Source organism: Schistocerca serialis, chromosome 4 (genome assembly GCF_023864345.2).
Source record: "Schistocerca serialis cubense isolate TAMUIC-IGC-003099 chromosome 4, iqSchSeri2.2, whole genome shotgun sequence".
Classification (NCBI taxonomy): Eukaryota; Metazoa; Arthropoda; class Insecta; order Orthoptera; family Acrididae; genus Schistocerca; species Schistocerca serialis.
Window position 1 is genome coordinate 847,767,645 of NC_064641.1, and position 23,321 is coordinate 847,790,965.

The 23,321-nt window shown below is 42.1% G+C and overlaps 1 protein-coding gene and 1 long non-coding RNA gene across 3 annotated transcripts in view; one reads left to right on the forward strand and one right to left on the reverse strand.

Annotated features, from left to right (window-relative positions):
- Window positions 1–5,157, reverse strand: part of LOC126473475 (alanine aminotransferase 1-like) — a 67,611-nt gene extending 62,454 nt beyond the window's left edge. For both annotated transcript variants that reach the window (XM_050100552.1, XM_050100551.1), the window contains exon 1: window positions 4,547–5,157. In XM_050100552.1, coding sequence (XP_049956509.1) covers window positions 4,547–4,837 — 291 coding nt within the window. In that variant the 5' untranslated portion in view covers window positions 4,838–5,157. The remainder of the gene's footprint in view (window positions 1–4,546) is intronic.
- A 150-nt stretch (window positions 5,158–5,307) lies between these two features.
- On the forward strand, window positions 5,308–15,577 carry LOC126475008 (uncharacterized). Its single transcript, XR_007586636.1, has 3 exons — window positions 5,308–5,489; window positions 5,777–5,961; window positions 15,116–15,577. It is a non-coding gene; the product is annotated as an uncharacterized LOC126475008 (long non-coding RNA).
- Window positions 15,578–23,321: the final 7,744 nt, after the last annotated feature.

A 23,321-nucleotide genomic window follows, 5' to 3' on the forward strand; every position in this document is an offset into this window, starting at 1 on the left:
GTATAACAAGGCGAAAATCCCCGTTACTGTACGAGTACAAAATAAATGCCCAGTCTTTGGAAGCGGTAACATCCGTCAAGTACTGGGTGTGACTATTCGAAATGATCTCAGATGGAATGATCAGATAACACAAGTAACGTGCAAGGCGAAGCCTAGATTGCAGTTTATTGGTAGAATCCTGAAGCGATGCAGTCCTTCAACAAAGGAAATTGCTTACAATACGTTAGTTGGTCCAGTGTTATTGTTCGTCAGTATGGGACCCTTACCAGTTGGGTCTGAATCAAGAGATTGAGAAGGTCCAAATAAGAGCGGCAAGATTCGTGACTCGTACATTTAGCCATCTCGAGAGCGTTACAAATCTCATCGAAAGTTTGAAGTGGCACACACTTGCATTTGACGGAACGCTAAGTGGAGGGGCTGCTCACTAAATTCCGAAATCCGATATTCGCCGAGGATGTAGAGCATATATTGTTCCCACCAACTTTCAAATCGCGCAATGATCACCATTCAAAGACAAGGGAAATTAGAGCTCGTACTGAGGCGTTCAGACAGTCGTTTTCCCCTCGCGCTATCCGCGAGTGGAACGGGGGGGGGGGGGGGGGGGGAATATGACTTTGGCGCGAATTGTGCCCTCCGCCATACACCGCTTGGTGGCTAGCGGAGTACATGTGTAGATATTTAGATGTAGAGGTCGTCTGCTACCATAGCGGCAGATGTCGCCGTACTGACATAACGGATACGTTCGTCGTACGTCCCACATAGATTTCTGCGATTGTTTCACGCAGTGTTGCTTGTCTGCTAGCACTGATAACACCACGCAAACGCCGCTGCTCTCGACCGTTAAGTGAATGCCATCGGCCACTGCGTTGTTTGTGGTGAGAGATAACGCCTGAAATTTGATGTTCTCGGCACCCTTTTGACACTGATGGATCTCGGAATATTGAATTCCCTAGCTTTTTCCGAAATGGAATGTCCCACGCGTCTTGCTCCAACTACCATTCCGCGTTCAAAGTCTGTTAATTCGCGTCATGCGGCCATAATCATGTCGGAAACCTTTTCACATGAATCACTTGAGTACAAATGGCAGCTCCAAGAAACCCAATGTCCTGTTATAGTTTGTGTTCGCGATACTATCTTTGTCTGTGCATATACGTATCGTTATCCCATGTCTTTTGTCACATCTGTGCAACATGAACAGCGAGTGTCCCAACTTACTTCCCCCAGGCCACACGCAAAGTTGCTTCTACGTCTGTCGATGATTCTCCATTCAAGACAGTTTGCTGTGTCATCCCTACTAAAAAATCCTCAATCCGACTACAAATTTCAGTCGACACCCCATATAATCATACTTTCGATAATAAGGGCATGTGAGTCAAATGCTTTTCCAAAGTCATCTACGTGACTGCCTTGATCCACTGCTTTCAGGACGTCATTTGAGAAAAGTGCGTGTTCGGTTTCGCAAGGTGTATGTTTTCGGAATCTGTGCTGGTTGGCATACGATGACATTTTGTTCAAGTGATATCGTTACACTTTAGCTCGGAATATATTCTAAGGTTCTACGACTAATCGATGGGAAAGCTATTGCACAGTAATTTTGTGGACCATTTCTGTTACTAACATTGTAGATGGGCGAGACCTGGGCTTTCTTCCAACTATTGGGCACTGTTTTTTGTTCTGGGGATCTACGCTAGGTTATAGTTAAAAGAGGAGCTAACTCAGTCGCAAATTCAGTACAGAATCTGACAGGGGTTCCATCAAGCCCTAGAGCTTTGTTCAGTTTTAACAATCTCAGCTGTTCCTTAACGGCACTGACACTGACACTTATTTTTAGCGATACGAATATTAAATTGGAGCAGTTCTCCTGGATTTTCGGTTGTAGACGAACATTTGAAAACGGAGTTCAGCATTTCTAATTTTGCTTTGCTACAATCTGCGTTCCTGTCTGGACCGTGACTGAGGTGATACTAACTTCATAATATTTCACTGCTGAGCACAGTACCACTATTTCGACCAATTGCAGTGCTGTTAATTACTGTCTGTATTTGTCTCCTGGCCCGAGAGATTTGGGAACATTTGGGATCGCCGGCCGGTGGGGCCGGGCGGTTCTAGGCGCTTCAGTCTGGAACCGCGCGACCGCTACGGTCGCAGGTTCGAATCCGTAGGTTAGTTAGATTTAAGTAGTTCTAAGTTCTACGGGACTGATGACCTCAGATGTTAAGGCCCATAGTGCGCAGAGCCATTTGAACCATTTTTGAACATGTGCGACAGAAAACGCAAGAACGAGAGGTGTCACGGCTTCCACATGCATGCATATATGTCCGAAGAAACATTGCATCGTAATTCTAAACAACACACACACTGCAATATCGTATTTATTCGTCGACACCGGACAAGCGAGTTTCAGTTAAATGGTTCAAATGGCTCTGAGCACTATGGGACGTAACATCTGAGGTCATCAGTTCCCTAGAACTTAGAACTACTTAAACCTTACTAACCAAAGGACATCACACACATGCATGCCCGAGGCAGGATTCGAACCTGTGACCGTAGCAGTCGGGGGGTTCCGGACTGAAGCGCCAAGAACCGCACGGCCACCGCGGCCGACGATTTTCAGTTAAAATGCCTCCCCTGTACAGTAATATATTCGTACATAATGGATGTACTAGTGTAGGTTGTAGATACACGGTTGACGACGTATGGCCCTGAAGTGTGCTCGGATAGGCTAATGGTAAACCGACGGCTCGCGATAAGCGAGAAATCCGGGTTCGAGACCCACTCAGGCACACATTTTCATTGTCGCCATTCCATTATAAGTTGATGGTTACCCATATTCGCAATTGCAAATACATTTCATTCCTTCACTTTAGGTACCCCTAGGACGCTGCAGCCTGTATTCTGTACCAGCCTGTCGCAGTTTCCAGAGATCGGCCATGTCCCCTTATGTCCGCACAAATCAAACACTATCCCTATGCATTTCTGACAGAACTTTATGAGGAGGCGACCACGCTCGTAACTTCGAAGTGTCTGTTGATAATACCTGTCGCGAGCGACCATGGGAAGATAAGCTGGCGGAGCAGCTGGTGCCTTTGGCTGACTTGTAAAGCTAATGATGTAACATGTTTTCGTTTTGATCGCGGGGATGTAAATAGTCTATTTAACTTAGCAGCAGCCTCGACATTATTGGTGCTAGAATCCAAGTTTCGGAGAGATATTGTGCAGTCCCTCTGCAAACAAGCTAATATGCAGTAATAATTTATACCGAATTAATTCTCCCCTTCTGTCACATGTTGGCGTTCTGTCATTGATGTATAAAGGAGATTTGTACTATTTATACTGAAATATAGTGAATAAAGGCTGCAGCGTTTTAGAGGCACCTGTTGCAGAAGAAAAGTAATGAATTTGTCCGAAACACGGAAACTTAGTTGGAGTGACGGACGATACGAATTAGTTCGTGTAAAATGTGTAACTTGATACTGGTGACAAACTTGTACAAATTATTCGTTTTGTGTAGACAGCCCTTATTTATCGTTTTTGCCGCATACAGGCCTTTCTATTATCGATATATAAATCACTTGGACACTTTTTATGATGACTGTTACTACGACTTCACCTTAACAAGGAATCTTCGTTGTGGAGATAATTATACGGAATGCCCTCATTGTATGGGCGGTTCCGCGAAAACAAATTCAATAACAGTGCAGTGGGAACGTGAGGTTTCGCAAGTATTGCAGGTTGGTTGGTTTGGGGAAGGAGACCAGACAGCGTGGTCATCTGTCTCATCGGATTAGGGAAGGATGGGGAAGGAAGTCGGCCGTGCCCGTTCAGAGGAACCATCCCGGCATTTGCCTGGAGTGATTTAGGGAAATCACGGAAAACCTAAATCAGGACGGCCGGACGCGGGATTGAACCGACGTCCTCCCGAATGCGAGTCCAGTGTCTAACCACTGCGTCACCTCGCTCGGTGAATACAGGGTAATATCCAAGACTCACCTGGATCTCGGTCTACGCTACAAATAATCACATTCAAGCCATAAAAAACGAGTCCTGGTGTCTTGCAGATGACGGTAACAACGATACACTAACCTCTCTCTCTCAGAAACAAAAGCATACACCGTTGTATAATCAAGTAATTACTATCGAAGTGCATAAGGGCAGGCAGCCAAATGAGTGTTCGCACTACAGCTGTGGAACTGGGGACGCTGCAAAACTGCACTACAAAATTGCGAATTAAATCAGTTAAAGCAAAAGAACAAAACAGACCTGGCGGCTTTTATACGATGGCAACTGCGATAAACTCCAGTCTTTCACAAAAACAAAAGTTTAAGCTGCTACACAAGCAATGAGAGTGAGTCAGTCGCATTGCGCACTCGCAGAAAGTCATAAGTGACACACATCTGTAGTACCAGTCTGCTTATTGTTTGTCACTTTTTATACTGTAGACTGAAACAAATACATAAAACTTTCTACGATTTTAACAAAAACACTAGTCCATATATGATTATTACATATACGTAGAAGAAACAGCAATCCGCATCTGTCATCTTACCTTTTCCAGTTCTTTTTCGATCTCCGAAGCACGATTCGCGAGTGGTCCCCTAACCGCATACTGCATCTCTTTTATGCACGGGTTGAGTGTTTCCAACGTCACACTCTTCGTTCGCTTGCTGGGACGATGCCCGCTCGAACTGCTGACCGTTACCACAGTGCGAGATAAATAAGGGGAAATTCGTACGGTGTCCATAAACAGTGTGGCAGCAACGTTCACACGTTCATTTATCGGCATGGCGTTGCGCCCATTAAGGATCCGCACAGAGTGAAAAACACTGCTTCCTGCCATGGCTGCACTTGAAATTTAAATGTGTGCTCGCTAATTCGAAATTACCGAGATTAAGAGTAAAGAATCTAGCTGAACAGTGAATTGCAGACCGTGCCGTGCTCTACACCAAGTTATATAAGGCTTTAGATAAGAGCCATAGTACATCCACGTTTACTGGTAACTGTCCGATCAGCTTAGTACAGAATTCATAGAAGCACGCACAATGATAGAGAAACAACGCAGCAACAGCTCAACGGGTAAACGAACGCGACACGTCCACTACTCTAAAGCCCGTTTGAAGAACGAATCCCCTACGACTAGCTGTGCGTTCGCCGACTGTGCGAATGCTTATAGGTCGGAGGGTCGTTGATAAAGCGATACTCTATCGTTCCGCGGAACAGATGAATGCGCACACTGACCTCGCCTTCATACTTGCCAACCAGCTGGCCTGCGGTTTTTGGCTGCTGTTCATGTTGCGCCCTCCTAGATAGCAACATGAGCGATACAATACTAGAGAGCCTGTATACAGAGAGAGTGCCCATAGGTGAAGTTGCCCGTGATTGGTTGATTTGCTTTGGCAGAAAAATGACGCCAGACGTCTCTCGCGCTTCCTATGTTCGCCGTGCTTTTGAGTTGAATTGAAGTTCAGAGGACTTTTGGAAACGATTAAAAGGTATTTGAATTATTGAGAGACGTGTTATGCGTTGTGCATGCATGTTCGATTTAGTTGCATTTCGTTTTTAGTACGTAATTAGCGTTTGCGATCTTAAAAACGAGTTGAAATAATGAAGCGTTTTGTGATGAAGTCGGTAGGCCTACATGTTTGAAGTAAACACGTTAGTAATTGTACAGTATTGTTTTTGACATCTGTAATTCGTTCTGCAGACGTTCGTAAACATGCCAGGTTGTGCTGCATTTGGTTTTCCAATAGAAGCAAAGGTGGATTTCACATGTTAGCAGACGTTCGTAAACATGCCAGGTTGTGCTGCATTTGGTTTTCCAATAGAGGCGAAGGTGGATTTCACATGTTAGCATTTCCACACAATGAAGAAAGACGAAAGCAGTGGGCCGTCGCAGTCAACAGGACTGACATAAATCAAACAGGAGCCTTGTGGAAACCAACCAAGTACTCTTATCTATGCAAAGTAAGTCGTTTTTGCTTTTTACTACATATAAAACAACTTGCAATATATATAGTCAAATTTGAAAACAGACCTGTAAATTGGCTGTGTGAAAATTATTATAGCACCTTATTCTTACAAACAAAGGCATTTAACGAATGATTCCGCTATATTGTCTTGTGCTTTTGATTCTGTGAGTGTGTACTCCACTACTCCACTACTGGCCATTCAAAAGTCCCGCCCGCAGTTAGGCAGAAAAATGGCCGCCGTATCGTCCGGTTGGTCACTCTCTCCCTATACAGGCTCTCTACACAATACTTACATCCAGGACCGGACCTAGGGGTCGGGTGGGGGAGGGAGGGACGGGGCAAACCGGGGTATCTCCGCGGACGGAAGTTTCTGGGGGCGCCAAGTTCGTTTATATTCCTGAAGATAAAAAATCTTGTTTCACAAAGTGCCTAGCATCCAGCGCACGTTGGTTTATCGATTATTCATATGATTTTGAAATAAATCCCTGTTCGCGTTTTCAATATTTTTGAACAGATTCCAAGCTGATTTCTGAACGAATCGTAAGTTGATTTTTGAATGCGTACATAATGTACGTGATGTCTCTGCCAGAGGAATCCCCATCGCATCCAAAAATAAAAGAAAAAATTCCCGCAGATAAAAGGGGGCGTGTTTATACGAGGTGAGCCGAATAAACCCGAACGGGTGAATACGAATCGCTGTTTGTTTATGAGGTTGATTGGGTGCGCGAATGGTACGTGTTGTTATAATTATTAGCGAAGTCCATTGACTCAGACTACCAGAGTAGAAATAAACGACTAACAGGAATAACAGGTAAGAAAAATTACATATTATCTTCTCGTTGTATCCAAGAAAATGAAATTTTGACAGAAAATTTTTGCCAGATCGCCGCACTACTAAGGTCTAGTTGTACAGGCCACAGTTAGCAGATGCTGAAGCTCTATTCTCGGAACAGCGCGGAAAACGCGTTGCACGAACACATAATACCGCGTAACCGGAGTATAAACGCGGGATAACTAAACTGGCGATTCTGGAAGCGTTAGTGAAGTTCACAATGGCAGGAATAGTTACAGAATTTGTGATCCCAAGATTGTTTGTTAGTACGAAGAAGGATAGGAAATGGGGACATCATACAAATTTTATGGAAGAACATGACGATTCCAAATTTATATAAAAACTTCGTACTAACTACTATTCGATCTCATGCTTGAGAAACTGGAGTGTATAAATGAAATGTGAAACTATTTCCTAGCATAAGACTTTTTTGCTTGTAGTAGGCCTAATATGCATTTAATATTGGTGCTTCATGAATTATATTCTGAGGTGTTATTTATGCATATGAGGTAGATAAAAATAAACATTTGTTCCAAAACAGTTTCGCTTATATGGCGTCTCTTACAACTATTGTAATATTAGAAAGGCCTGTTTTGTTTTATCAAGCAGATAGTGACAAATTAGATGTAATCAAAACGAGAAACCACACCAGACTTGGGTACTATTCGTATTAACAGCTTTTTCAGCATTAGAAACGACATTTTAATTTTTCATAAAGCAAAACGTTTGAAGAACCCTGATGAGGTAATAGATTCTTTCGCAGAAAGGGAAGCCTGCTGTATAAAGCTGTAGCAAGATTAGAAAGGAAAACATTCTGGGACCTAAGGATTGAAAAAATGTGTACTGTCTTGCTTGTCTCTTGTCTTTATTGATTTTATGTTTCCTGTATTTAATTTTATGTCACACAAGAGAGAAAGCTATTAGCTAATATGCAATAAAGAGTGCAAGTTTTCTGAAGAGTTCTTATTCTCCTGGTCACAAATAATCCCACACAGTATTAATCCTGAGTTTTTTAAAGGGCAGCAGGATGTCAAACTGGCCCACTGGGAGTAAGAGTTGGTGCCACAGGACATTTTAATTTCCAGTGGAAATTAAAATATAGGTTTGATAGCTTATATAGGTTTGATGGCTTCCATTACAAAACATACACGTTTGAATTCCACAGAGCGACATACAGTGATGTGCGAAAGAAGACTGCTGTGTCAAGAGGTGTGGCACTGCACTTTCAAACACTTAGGACCAAATAACAGGTCTTACATTTCCTCGAATATATATGTTTTATATATTAACCTCTTCAGAAAGATGTGCGCTACAAAATGAACATACAGCAGAGTCCCGCTAACCCGAACCTCGGTAATCCAAACTTTCGGTTAATCCGAACCTGAAAAATGTTAGTCTAAGTATGGAAAACTGTGCGGTAAACTGCTGTACGTGCACACTATTTTAATTTACACAGTACAGTAAACACGTATTAGAAAAATTGGCAAGAAAACATTAGGTTTAAACAATGCATAACAATGAAAGAAAAGCTGTCAAACTTACTAAAATACAGCGCACATTTTATCCCTACTTTTTAGATGATAAAAACTCTGTCGTTGTTTTTTGGGGGATGAAGACAGTGTGTTATGTGACACATAGTTTCGACATCGTCTCATAAACATCACATCAGCAGGTGTAGCAGTGGGCTGTTGCCCCAAATAATGTAGCGCGATGTCAAGGGCTTCTGCTGCGTCACTGTGTGGCACCAGCTCTCCTTTGTCGCTTTCAGGCTCATTGTCACTTCGTCACAGCAGTCCACTTCAGAATGGTTCAAATGTCTCTGAGCACTATGGGACTTAACATCTGAGGTCATCAGTCCCCTAGAACTTAGAACTACTTAAACCTAACTAACCTAAGGACATCACACACATCCATGCCCGAGGCAGGATTCGAACCTGCGACCGTAGCGGTTGCGCGGTTACAGACTGAAGCGCCTACAACCGCTCGCCCACAACGGCCGGCACAGTCCACTTCTTCCTGGTCTTGAGTCACAGCAGCAACTAAATCAGCGTCAGTAAGGTTCTCTACATGTGCCCCATCCGCTGCCATACGCAGATATACGTCTTCTTCACTAGCTTCTTCACATCCAGGGATTGTCTGTATCATTTGCAGTAGATTTTCCTCTTCATTTTCAACAAGGTTGTCCTGAAATTTGAGAGATGTCCGCAGTTTCCTCCACGATTTTCTCAGAGTATTTTCTGAAATATTCTGCCTCAGCGGCCCAATAAACAACATCCTTCACATTGGTCTTTTTTTATTTTGTCCACTAAAAGAATACTATCATCTAGCATCAGCATTCTTAAAAAATGTTTCCTGTAAATCTGTTTTAATGTTTGCAGTACGCCCTGGTCCATCGACCGTAGAAGTGGTGTAACATTCGGGGGCAAAAACTTCGCCACAATTTCTCCATCACATAATTCATCAGTGCTGGGGTGAGACGGCGCGTTATCAATCAAAAGGATTGCACGGGGAGGCAAATGATTTTCCTTAGAAAACAGGGGGAACAAACTGGCCGTGAAATCATTCTTTGAACAGCTTACCATCCATCCATGCTTTTTTTCTGGTTGCGATAATATGCAGGCATGGACTTGCAGTTTGGGCCTAGCAGATGTGCCGATCAGCATTAAAGGCAGCTTGTGATTACCAGCAGCGTTGCTGCACGCTAGTAAAGTCACACGATCTTTTCACATTTTAAAACCAAGAGTATGGTCTTCAGCTTTTGATGCCAGGCTTTTTGCTGGCAATGCCCTCAAATTAAGGCCAGTCTCGCCAGCGTTATAAATTTGTTGGAGATAATACTTTCCTTCTCTTATCATTTTTTCAAACTCGCCCAAGTATTCCTTCGCTGCATCACGGTCAGAAGAAAGCTTCTCTCCAGTAATTGTTAGCTGACGGATTCCATGACGTTTTTTGAATCTGTCCAACCAACCCGCACTCACACTAGAAGACTGATCACCATTCATTAACTTGTTCAGGTAACCAGCATTCTCCTGAACCAGTGCTCCACACAAAGGAGTTTCCCTTTCTCTTTCATGCGTAAACCAAAGGAAAAGAGCCTCATCCACTTTATCATACTGGGACTGTTTCAAAGTCTGCCGAATTTCGAGCGTTTTTCCCGAAGACGTTGCACAGAACTGTTCAAGCTTCACTTGGTTCTTCTTCCAATCATAAATGGTTGCTTTACCAACACCCAGTTACGTTGCCAGTTTAGATACATTCTCACCATGGTCTATCTGCTTCAAAGCATTCAGTTTTTCTTTGAGAGTTAACGTTGTATAGTTCCGTTTACTCATGACGGAAAAAACAGGAGTTTAGTGTGTTGGATTGTGCCAAAGCATACACACAAATTCCGGTCGCTGAGAATGATATCCCGAAGACAGCCAATCCAACGCCTTTTGGCTTATTCGAAAGCTTAATTATGACGTTTGACCTGAGAAACGCCGCACAAACATGGCAACGATTCATTGATTCTGTATTATGAGGGTTACCATGTTGTTTTGCCAACCTAGACGACACACTCGTCTTCCCAGCGACGCCAGAGGAACATAAACAGCATCTCATTGAAGTTTTTGAGCGCCTTGACAAGTACGGCATTGTTTTGAACGTCACTAAGTGTGTGTTCAGACAACTGGAGATAACGCTTTTGGGTCACCTAATTTCTTCTGTGAGATCGCGCCCTTTGCCAGAGAAAGTTAAAGCCATTTTCAATATTCCTCGCCCAGAGACAGCCAAAGAATTATGTAGATTCCTCGGAATCCTCAATTTCTATTGCTGCCATCTGCCACATGTGGTTGAACTTCAAGAACCACTTACAGCAGCGCTGGCCGGTCCGAAAACAAAGGACAAAGCACCTGTGCAGTGGTCACAGACAACAACAGACGCTTTCGAAACCGCCAAGAAATGCATAGCTGAGGCAACGCTTCTTGCTCACCCTGCTTTGGACGCGCCTCTCGCGCTTGTGGTCGATGCTAGGCATCTCTCGGAAATTATCGCCCGCTCAGCAACAATGCAGCGCTTACAACCTGGAAATGTTGGCCATCTACACTTCCGTGAAATATTTCCGAACGCAGCTGAACGCGAGAATATTTACAATTTGTACGGAACATAAGCCACTGACATTCACCTTCCGCCAGAATAACACTGATGACGAGCTGATCACTAACACAGTCCACAAAGCCATCCAAGACCAAAACCCATATTTTCTCTTCATCTTTGATGAAATTGAAGGTGCAATTGATTACAACACTTTATCGGGATTTATGATTATGGTTCATTCGCTTAGGGAAATTCCCTACACAATCAGTTGAGTAATCATGCTTGGCGCATTATTGGTCGTCCGCTATGGCGTGGTTCCTAGCTACCGTGGAAAATTCTGTGACCGTGCGGAACAAGACCTTGGCAGACGCAGGGAGAAAAGGTCAGTACTTTGCAGGGCCTGCTGTTTCGCGCGTAATACGTATCGTTTTCGACGGCAGCAGTAGTGTTCCGTGATAATACATTGTAGAGACTTCATATTCAAATGTGGTCACACACTGTATTGTCAAACACAGTGCTAATAATTCAGCGCAACTAACTGTTAGTTTGCAAAGATTGGCAGCCATGCAACTCCGACTTCAACCCGCAACACCCGAACGGCGGAAGGGTCCACGTCTTAGCGGACAAGCAATACACCCTGTTAAGTTTATGTTCTGAAGGTGGGAGAAACTTTTGTGATTTCAATTCGTGCCGTTCGAAGTCTGTTGTTGGTCAGGTTTCAGTAAGTTGAAAGATGAAAATTCTTGATTCAATTAAGATATTGCACTGGTGTCAAAAATTAAAGCAACAAACCGCTATTTCCTCGTCTTGTGTCTAATTCATGGTATTATCATACGAACTTCCAAAGATGTCCACGTCCGCACCTCGTGGTCGTGCGGTAGCGTTCTCGCTTCCCACGCCCGGGTTCCCGGGTTCGATTCCCGGTGGGGTCAGGGATTTTATCTGCCTCGTGATGACTGGGTGTTGTGTGATGTCCTTAGGTTAGTTAGGTTTAAGTAGTTCTAAGTTCTAGGGGACTGATGACCATAGATGTTAAGTCCCATAGTGCTCAGAGCCAAAGATGTCCACACAATCGTGTTCTGGATGGAATGTGGCATTCCGGTCAACGAACAACCATGCAAACGATGATGCCAGGGCACCTATCACATGGGATGGTGTGTGCTGGGTAGTCGCACAGCCAAAATAGATGTATATACATTCACAGACAGGGCGGTACAGCACAAAGAAGACACCTACCAAACTCTCAGCGGCGGAGGACAATAAGAAGAATGAAGTAGGGCAGTCTCAAACTGATGTGCCCCGATGGCTTTATGTGATTCATTCTGTCAGTTCTTGGATGTGGTGACAATTTATAGAGACCGATACACTATCCCCAAGACCAGGTCAGGCTCGACCACATGTGGTATCAGGAGTGTTATTTGGATGTAAGGACACGATGGTATCGCCTTAGTACTGCACAGCATCTGGCATTTGGCCTCATAGCATCCACTGGATGTATTGTATCGAGACAAACGGTGACAGAAGGCTTCAGCAGAGTGCTCTTTACTGTCGGGGACCTGCTGTATGTGTGTGTCTGATACGTCTTCACAGAAGGCAACGTCTAGAGTGGAGTCGTCAACATGCCATCTGGACGTCGAACAGTGGGCCAATGTTCTTTTCACAGACGAGTCCTAATTTGGTCTTGTGAGTGATTCTCCAAGCATTTACATCTGGAAGGAACGTGGAACACGATTTCAGTACCCAAGGGTTCTGGAAAGAGACCGATATCGAGGAGAATCCTTAATGGTGCGGGTAACGATTATGTTGACCACTCAAACACCTCTTCATGAAATTGGCAAGGCTTAACAGCTATCAGGTATCGTGACACAATTTTGGGACTCCATGTGCTGTTGTTGCGAGGTGCTGTGAGCCCAGACTTCGTACTGATGGTCAATAATGCTCAACTTCATACAGTACAGTAGGCTGATGTTTTCGAGGAAAAGGAAGATATTGCACACATGTCGTGGTCTGCTCGCTCTGCCAATTGGAATACTATAGAACATGTCTGAGATGCACTAGGGAGACAGGTTGCATCGCATCAGCATTCACCAACCACTCTCCAAGACTTTCAAGCAGCTCTGCTAGGAGAATAGGCTTATTGCCTCAACATGAGGTTGATGACATCATTCACAGCATGCCCCGTCGTTGTCGGGGCTGTATTGCTGCCACAGGTGGTCACATCCCATACTGAGCACATTAACCAGTTGACGGAATGTGTGCAAATGGGTTAAGTTGGATAAAAACGAAGAACATTTTTGTCCATCGTTATGCATACAGCATTTATTTGTGTTCTGTATTCTTTGCATTGTTCCTACTTTACTATCACCTGTTATTCTGTTTTGTGTCAAAATAAACGTAACCTTTCAAAATTTCTGTTTGTTGCTTTAATTTTGGACACCAGTGTCCATAACTTTTTTGAACGTTGCATGAAGGCCCAGGGATCCCTTGAGCTTGCGCACTGTTGGGCACTGCTCCGCTTAACTCTACGGTGTGAGGGCTATGCCGAAAGTTTTTAGCACAATGTGTGAAAAAAATTTATTTGCAAACAAACGTTTACAACTTTTCAAAACACTCTCTATTAGCATGTATACATTTTTCCATTCTCTGAAACCATGTAGAAAATGTATCGGTCCAAGCTTCTTTTGGGATGTTACTTAGTGCACTCTCGTATGCTGCAATGGCCTCTTCATCTGATGAAAACCGCTTCCCTCGAATTGTTTCCTTAGTCTTAGGGAACAGAAAGAAATCACAGGGGGCCAGGTCAGGTGAATAGGGGGGATGTGGTAACACTCGCACTTTTTCCTTCTCCAGAAAGTCCATCGCTCTGGCAGCCCTGTGTGCAGATGCATTGTTGTGATGCAGCAGAAGGTGCCCACTCTTGGACTTTGGATGCTGTGACTTCCATGTGGCGATGACGTTTGGAAGACAATCGTTCACGTACTATTCGGCAATGACTGTACGACGTGTGTCCATGGTCACAGAGGTGAGATGGCCGATCTTTGTGAAAAAAGCTGCCACCATCTTTTTTTCCAGAGCTCCGACTTCGTCAAACTTTTGTGGGTGGTTCCTCGCCTGGAAAGCACCACACAGAAGACTGCCTCTTTGTTTCAGGGTCATAATGGTAGACCCACGTTTCATTACCTGTGACGATATTGTAGGTGTCTTGGGACTTCCCTCCATTGAATTTTTCGAGCATGAAACGACACCAGTCCACACTCGCCGCCTTTTGGCTTTCTGTCAGGGAATGTGGCACCCAACTGGCACATCTCTTAGTAAGGCCTAAATGACTATGAAGTATGGTCTAAATTGCTGTTGATCCAATATTTAGGGTCCCTTCAATGTCGCAAAATGTAAGATGTGGATCTTCTTTGATCATTTTCCTCACAGCATCAATGTCTTCAGGAGTAACAGCTGTTGCTGGCCTACCGGGACGAAGTTCATCTTCAATTGACTGTCGACCCCTCGAAAACTCGCGAAACCAATTTCCAACTGTGGCCCTAGAAGGGGAAGCTTCACCAAAAACACGCAGCAAAGAAGAATGGCATTCTTCGGCACTTAAACACTTTTTGTAATCGTAAATAATCATGGCGCAAAAGTCGCGGCGCGACAGATCCATCCTGCACCGTCTCTGACTCAGCACTGCCTGTACTTTCTTACCGCGTTGTGGGGGGATCACCGCTAGCCAGGGGCTTCGCGCGCACGTCCCAAGGTCGAGAAACATCGCTCTTTCGAATGCAAACAACCCCATTGTCCTCTGCCTTACGGTTTAGGGACTGCTAAAAACTTTCGGCATAGCCCTCGTAGCTACGCCACTGGCAACAACAAGTACTACTCCAGTTGTCCGGCGGGGTCAGGGATTTTCTCTGCCTCGTGATGGCTGGGTGTTGTGTGCTGTCCTTAGGTTAGTTAGGTTTAAGTAGTTCTAAGTTCTAGGGGACTGATGACCATAGATGTTAAGTCCCATAGTGCTCAGATCCATTTGAACCATTTTTGAACTCCAGTTGTAAATCTGGCATAGTAGCAGATTTTCATGCTATTGATTGCGTAAGAAGCAATACGTGGTTTCCCTTTAAAAAGACAATAAGTTTGTGTTGAAACTAACATTTTCTTACGTTTTATAATGTCGCATAGTACTTATTTTCATGAGCTCCTGTCTTACATTCATACCAGTGAAAATCTTTTCCAATATCCATTTTTGTTCCAGAGATATTAGCGCTGAGACGTTTATGTGGGCCACCCTGTATAAAGGAGAAGATAGTAAACAGACCACACTTCCTTGGCAATCACTCCTTCACATTGGAATCAGCCTACATCGTCGTATCTCAAATATCAGTCAACAACTGTCGCAAAAATATACAGTTTCTCAGTCGATGACCACGAGAAACGTACCCAGAATTAATCAAGACTAACCACGTCCTCAGGAACGATGAACCAAATTAAAATGGACGCACTACACTGGAAGGAATGCCATGAGCAAGGCGGAAGAAACCTCACGCACAACAAAAATAAATCTTCATAGGTCAGTTTTGGGTCAAAGCGGCATATTAAAAACTAGTTTACGTCAAACATCTGCTCCTCAAAATTCTCCAAGCTAACTGTCTTGTGTAATATTGTGTAGGAGAAGGAATTAAATCAGTCTGTAGTGTAATATCAAACTCGGATTACTTATATGGTTTTAAAAATACAAATTCAGTAATGAAATGATAAAGTAATATATATTACAAATACTTTGTATTATTATTATTATTATTATTATTATTACACATTTTTGCCTCCAGGACAGTGGTTAACTTGAATGTTATATGATTTTCATTTTTTTCTTGTTTCCTCCTTCTTTTTGTGTTCCCAAAAACCCTTCATTCTTTGGCTGTGTTGCTATTCCATTTGCTCTGCCCATGTTCTGCCTGTTAACAGATTACCGGATGAGTTAATCACTGTAAGCACTGCCTTCAGTATCTTCACTTCCCTTACCCGCTCTTTTCTGAACTGACATGCTTTCCACCTGGCTGTTAAAGTGCGTATTTCCGAAGTTTTACCGTATTTTAATTCATTGTCTTAAAATTTGTGTTTTTTTTATTTTTTTATTTCTCTGTCGGTGGTCGGTTCTACAAATTATCTGCAGGTGTTCACACACCTACGAATTAGCTGGGATGGCTTGTCAGCGCAAATGTCCATGGGGTGATATTCTTTCGGTCTTCCGACATCACAGAACAACTTGTCTTATTATCATCTTACTTGAGAGTACTCTAGAGGCGACGATTGAAGCTCCACGTAAACGACAGGTCGATGAGCTAACAGCAAATGCAGTGACAGCCTTCAGGATAATGTCCTAAAAATCCCCACCAACGTACTATGTTTTAGTTTCTAAGTATGGACAGATCGGCCAGTTAATCGTTTCTGGTTGTGTCATTCCAAAATTATAGTTGCTACCTATTGTCACGCTAGCTAGTTGTTTGCTTCGCAAAATAAATAATTTACGGTGTATAGGTGTCCGAGTGTGGGAATTTAAGGAGATGGGACCTGGACAAACCGATTAAACCAGAGGCTGTATAGAGTTTCAGGGAGTGCATAAGGGAACAATTGACAGGAATGGGGGAAAGAAATACAGGAAAAGAAGAATGGGTAGCTTTGAGGGAAGAAGTAGTGAAGGCAGCAGAGGATCAAGTAGTTAAAAAGACGAGGGCTAGTAGAAATCCTTGGGTGACAGAAGATATATTGAATTTAATTGATGAAAGAAGAAAATATAAAGATGCAGTAAATGAAGCAGGCAAAAAGGAATACAAACGTCTGAAAAATGAGATCGACAGGAAGTGCAAAATGGCTAAGCAGGGATGGCTAGAGGACAAATGTAAGGATGTAGAAGCTTATCTCACTAGGGATAAGATAGATACTGCCTACAGGAAAATTAAAGAGACCTTTGGAGAAAAGAGAACCACTTGTATGAATATCAAGAGCTCAGATGGAAACCCAGTTCTAAGCAAAGAAGGGAATGTAGAAAGGTGGAAGGAGTATATGGAGGGTCTATACAAGGGCGATGTACTTGAGGGCAATATTATGGAAATAGAAGTGGATGAAGATGAAGATGAAATGGGAGATATGATACTGCATGAATCCATTTCCATAATATTGTCCTCAAGAACATCGCCCCTGTATAGACCCTCTATATACTCTTTCCACCTTTCTGCTTTCCCTTCTTTGCTTAGAACTGGGTTTCCATCTGAGCTCTTGATATTCATACAAGTGGTTTTCGTTTCTCCAAAGGTCTCTTTAATTTTCCTGTAAGCAGTATCTATCTTACCCCTAGTGAGATAAGCCTCTACATCCTTACATTTGTCCTCTAGCCATCCCTGCTTAGCCATTTTGCACTTCCTGTCAATCTCATTTTTCAGATGTTTGTACTCCTTTCTGCCTGCTTCGCTTACTGCATTTTTGTATTTTCTCCTTTCATCAATTAAATTCAATATTTCTTCTGTTACCCAAGGATTTCTACTAGCCCTCGTCTTTTTACCTACTTGATCCTCTGCTGCCTTCACTATTTCATTCCTCAAAGCTACCCATTCTTCTTCTACTGTATTTCTTTCCCCCATTCCTGTTAATTGTTCGCTTATGCTCTCCCTGAAACTCTGTACAACCTCTGGTTCTTTCAGTTTATCAAGGTCCCATCTCATTAAATTCCCACCTTTTTGCAGTTTCTTCAGTTTTAATCTACAGTTCATAACCAATAAATTGTGGTCAGAGTCCACATCTGCCCCTGGAAATGTCTTACAATTTAAAATCTTGTTCCTAAATCTCTGTCTTACCATTATATAATCTGTCTGAAGCCTTTTAGTATCTCCAGGGTTCTTCCATGTATACAACCTTGTTTTATGATTGTTGAACCAAATGATTAAGTTATGCTCTGTGCAAAATTATACCAGACGGCTTCCTCTTTCATTTCTTAGTCCCAATACATATTCACCTACTATGTTTCCTTCTCTTCCTTTTCCGACTGTCGAGTTCCAGTCTCCCATGACGGCAGGGGTGAAATACGGGTAGCGAAGGCTATTTACAATTTGTACAGAAACCAGATGGCAGTTATAAGAGTCGAGGAACATGAAAGGGAAGCAGTGGTTGGGAAGGGAGTGAGTCAGGGTTGTAGCCTCTCCCCAATGTTATTCAATCTGCATATTGAGCAAGCAGTAAACAAAAGAAAAATTCGGAGTAGGTATTAAAATCCATGGAGAAGAAACTAAAACTTTAAGGTTTGCCGATGATATTGTAATTCTGTCAGAGACAGCAAAGGATCTGGAAGAGCAGTTGAACAGAATGGACAGTGTCTTGAAAGTAGGATATAAGATGAATATCAACAAAAGTAAAACGAGGATAATGGAATGTAGTCGAGTTAACTCGAGTGATGCTGAGGGAATTAGATTAGGAAATGAGACACATAAAGTAGTAAAGGAGTTTTGCTATTTGGGGAGCAAAATAACTGATGATGGTCGAAGTAGAGAGGATATAAAATGTAGACTGGCAATGGCAAGGAAAGCGTTTCTGAAGAAGAGAAATTTGTTAACATCGAGTATAGATTTAAGTTTCAGGAAGTCGTTTCTGAAAGTATTTGTATGGAGTGTAGCTATGTATGGAAGTGAAACATGGACGATAAGTAGTTTAGACAAGAAGAGAATAGAAGCTTTCGAAATGTGGTGCTACAGAAAAATGCTGAAGATTAAATGGGTAGATCACATAACTAATGAGGAGGTATTGAATAGAATTGGGGAGTAGAGGAGTTTGTGGCACAACTTGACTAGAAGAAGGGATCGGTTGGTAGGACATGTTCTGAGGCATCAAGGGATCACCAATTTAATATTGGAGGGCAGCGTGGAGGGTAAAAATCGTAGAGGGAGACCAAGAGATGAATACACTGAGCAGATTCAGAAGGATGTAGGCTGCAGTACGTACTGGGAGATGAAGCAGCTTGCGCAGGATAGAGTAGCATGGAGAGCTACATCAAACCAGTCTCAGGACTGAAGACCACAACAACAACAACAAGAGGTGAAACTTCCTGGCAGATTAAAACTATGTGCCCGACCGAGACTCGAACTCGGGACCTTTGCCTTTTGCGGGCAAGTGCTCTACCAACCGAGCTACCGAAGCACGACTCACGCCCGGTACCCACAGCTTTACTTCTGCCAGTTTCTCGTCTCCTACCTTCCAAACTTTACAGAGGTGTTCGAGACTGGAAGCACTTATCAGAACGAATTAAAGAACACAGTTTCTCGAGTGGCCATACGGAAGCAGGCGCTGTGTACAAACTTTGGAAAAAGAATGACACTATCGACAAGTAAGTTGAAAATGAAGTTCGTAAGGAAGCGTCATTTTGGAAAATGCTTCTTACAGTGTTATTCGATATCATACTTACTCTAGCAAGAAGTTCATCGGCTTTCAGAGGACATGAAGAGAACTTAGGTCAAGAGATAGAATACCACGGCAATTTTCTCTCCGTTGTAGAGCTTGTCGCCCGGTATTGTCACATTTTGCGACATGTTTTGGATATGCCCAAAGGTAATCATTTTCACATCTAAAAATTTTTGTGCATTTTATTTTTTGTTTATTTTTTCAGTTGCTTACGTTCGAAAACATTTTTGAAATTACACCTTTTTGTTTTTAGGATCTACAGGGTATATGACTCAAGCAACTCATAATGAAATGATTGAGTTATTAGGGAACAAACTTGAAAATAAGTTGCATAGTACAAATTAGAGCATCACTGTTTTTCGCCTTCATAACGGACACTGCACAAGATATATCGAAGGTAGATCAGCTAAGTATTTTTCTGAGATATGCAATAATAACCAGATCAGAAAATAGACAGCCAATCTACATATGAGTAAAAGAATTATTTGTAGGCTTTTATGCAGTCCTCAAACATGGCGCAGCAGCTTTAGTCAATTAGGTGACTAAGTTATTTTTTGTTGACAAAAATATTGATTTAAAAGCGCGTGTGGGTCAAGATTATGATGGGCCAGTCTGATGAGCGGTGTTTATGATGATGTACAAAAACAGATTAAGAATATTCTGCCAAACGTGGAGCTTGGAGAGTGTGCCAGTCATAATTTGAATTTTGTGATAAATGTTGCCGTTAGCAGTTGTGTGGAAATACAGACTTTTTTTCGCAACAATAGAAGACTTATATTTTTTTTTCAGGAATAACATTAAACGTTCGAATCTACTGTCGAAACTGATGGCGAATCAGAAACCATTCTAAAAAAATTAAATCCGACTAGATGGTCTAGTAGAATAAAATCGATATCTGCAATAAAACCTCGTTTTTATATAATCAGACATTATCAGAAATAGTATTGAAGAGTTTCAGCATAGATAAGAGTAGCGAAACAAAAGGTATTACAACAAAATTGCTAAATTTCGAGTTCGCATTCCTTTATGAATTCAAGCAGCAAATATTGAATGGTATCAATTACGTATCCAAAATTTTACAAGAATGCCATATTGATTTTGGTGTGGCAAGTAGAGCTTTAGAAGATGTTAAAACAAAACTGATTTGTTGTAGAAATTATTTCGAATCATTAAAACGCAACGCCAGTAAACAGCAAAAAAATATGACGTATATCCAAATTTTCACGGAAAACGGCAAAAGAACGTTAAACAACGTTTTGATGAAATAGCTTCTAACCACCGATTTCGAAACAGGGAAGAAATATTTAAAGTTACTATTTTCAAAAACGTACTAGACGCAGTAAATAGCTCAGTTAAATTTACGTTTTCCATGCTTGAGTGCAGTCTGCCAAATATTTAATTCCCTAACACCATCATTTTTGCTCACTGCAGATGAAGCAGTTTTACTAGAAAATTGTGATCGGTTCCAAAGCAAATATTTTGACATAATAGGCCCTAATGGTTTACTCCAGTTTAAGTTTATTCATACTTATCACCTTGTTCTACCTAAACTGACTCCAACATGGACTGTTCACAAGATATGTATGGAATTTATAACTAATTATGCAACGCTAGAATGCGACATTACCGCAATTTTGTTATTCTATACAATACCCGTCACTTCTGAAAGAGCCAATAGATCATTCAGCAAATTAAAAATAATCGAAGCTTATTTAAGGAACGGTAAGGGTCAAACTCAACTCCGACATTTGGCACTCGTAGTAATCGAAAACAAAGCCGCATTAAATCTAGAGTTAACGATACTTATTGATGATTATCTAAAGCTAAAGCCAGAAAAAGACTAAAATAAAGCGTTAAAGTAAAATTGTCTAGTTCGTTTTATTGCCTACCTGTATTATTAACTGTGAACTACTAAACCACGAAAACATCGCCCCTGCCTCCGACGCATACCGACAATTACCGATCGGAAACCATAGCTGTAGACGAAATGAGGCTGATCGGTACAGCGCATGAGCTCACAGCGCACTAGTTTAGCGAGAGTGAGTTGCCGGCACTGACAGTAGCCCGCTACTCAGCACCGCTGTGCCATCACGGACTCTCGAAGTCCTGACTTGACTGTTCCCAGCATACTTCGAGGCAAGGGGCCGTGTTTTCGTGGCTTAATAATACTTCTTCATTGTTTATGTTTTATCAGCTCCTTCCCGCGCCTTTGTCCGCCTAGTATGGATGAAAATTGAAAATTATCCCTTGAGATGGTTATATCGGTATGAAAATATCCTATGTCCTAACCAAGTCAAACTCTATCCGTGTGCAAAATTTCATCCAAGTCCAGTCAGTAATTTTTGCTCGAAAGCGTAACAACCAAACTTTCACTTTTATAATTGTGGTGTCACCGCCAGACACCACACTTGCTAGATGGTAGCCTTTAAATCGGCCGCGGTCCGGTAGTATACGTCGGACCCGCGTGTCGCCACTGTCAGTGATTGCAGACCGAGCGCCGCCACACGGCAGGTCTAGAGAGACGTCCTAGCACTCGCCCCAGTTGTACAGCCGACTTTGCTAGCGATGGTTCACTGACAAATTACGCTCTCATTTGCCGAGACGGTAGCATAGCCTCCAGCTACGTCATTTGCTACGACCTAGCAAGGCGCCATTATAATTTGCTATTTATCTTGTGATGCATGTACCGTCAGAGCGATGTTCACCAATTGTGGATTAAAGTTAAGTATTCCAGAAGCTACGTACGTTTTTTACTAGACTCAACTCCTTTAAGGGGCTCCGGAAAGGCTCAAAATCATGAAAAGTTCAATTTTTACTTTCTTGCGTTTTCTGAATCTGCAGACTATTACCTTTTAAGAGATATATAATTTATTCAATTCCGAAGACTACAACTATTTTTAAATTTTTTTTGAAATGTGTTCTACATGGGCGTGACCCACTGTGGCGCTGTTAAACTGCTGTCAAATGGTGTTATTATTAACGTCCGTGTTCATCAGGTACATTTTAGTGATGTGAGATAAAGTATGTGTTGTGGCTAACCTGTGATGGTTCAATATATATCGCTGGTGTGATTGTCGATTGTTTCATGTTTATTTACTCTGTCGTTATCTCGAAAATATTCGTAATTAATTCTGTTTCTTGAGTCTCTGTTTTGTTGAAGTATAATAATGAGTAAAAGTAAAGTTATTAGAAATCCTCTGAAGGCTTTTAAGAAAAGGAGAAATGTTGGAAAGCCAAAGGTATGTGTTATTACTGTAAACCATAAAGACGATAACCAAGTGAGTGAACCTAACCTCTCAAGTACACCTGCCCATAGCAGTCAAAGTGGGAAAGAAAATACTTCACAGAAGAAGCTTGGTTCAATGAGTGAAAACTATGAATGTTTAATGGGCGAATCGGATGTGAATGAAATATTTGATATGTCGGTTCTCAAAGGAATTTTTTCAAACTGTGTAAGATGTATTCATTGTAGTGAAGTTGTTCTGGAACTCTCCATAATAAAGCACGTAGGACTTGCTAGTGAAATACAACTGAAACGTGATAAGTGTTCATAATGACCACCTTTTGGAACAGTGTTGCAGTAACTGCAACTGAAGAAAATGGTAGCAAAATCTACAAACACAACAACGAGCGATGCTTGCTTTAGACAAGGAACGCCTTCGGGCTGCAGACAGGGCTGTAAAGAGTCTAGAAATACAAGCAAGAGTAAACAGGGGGAGGAACAAGAGGAAGCTGGAGGAGGAGTTTGCAGAGGATGAAGATAATCCATCCTATGGACCTGGAATGCACTAAAAAGTTAATCCAATCTTTGTCGCTCGATTCCCAAAACTTTTATTTTCTCATACTAATTACATGTTTTCTAAGGATCTTCCAAACATATTTTTTTCAAACTATCAGTAAATGTTACACAGTACCTTCTGCATAATTTAACACAGCCTTTTTCCAAAAAACTGTATATTTTTGAATATATAAATAAAAAATTGCAAAAAAATGTTGTGAATTTTCATTACAATTGA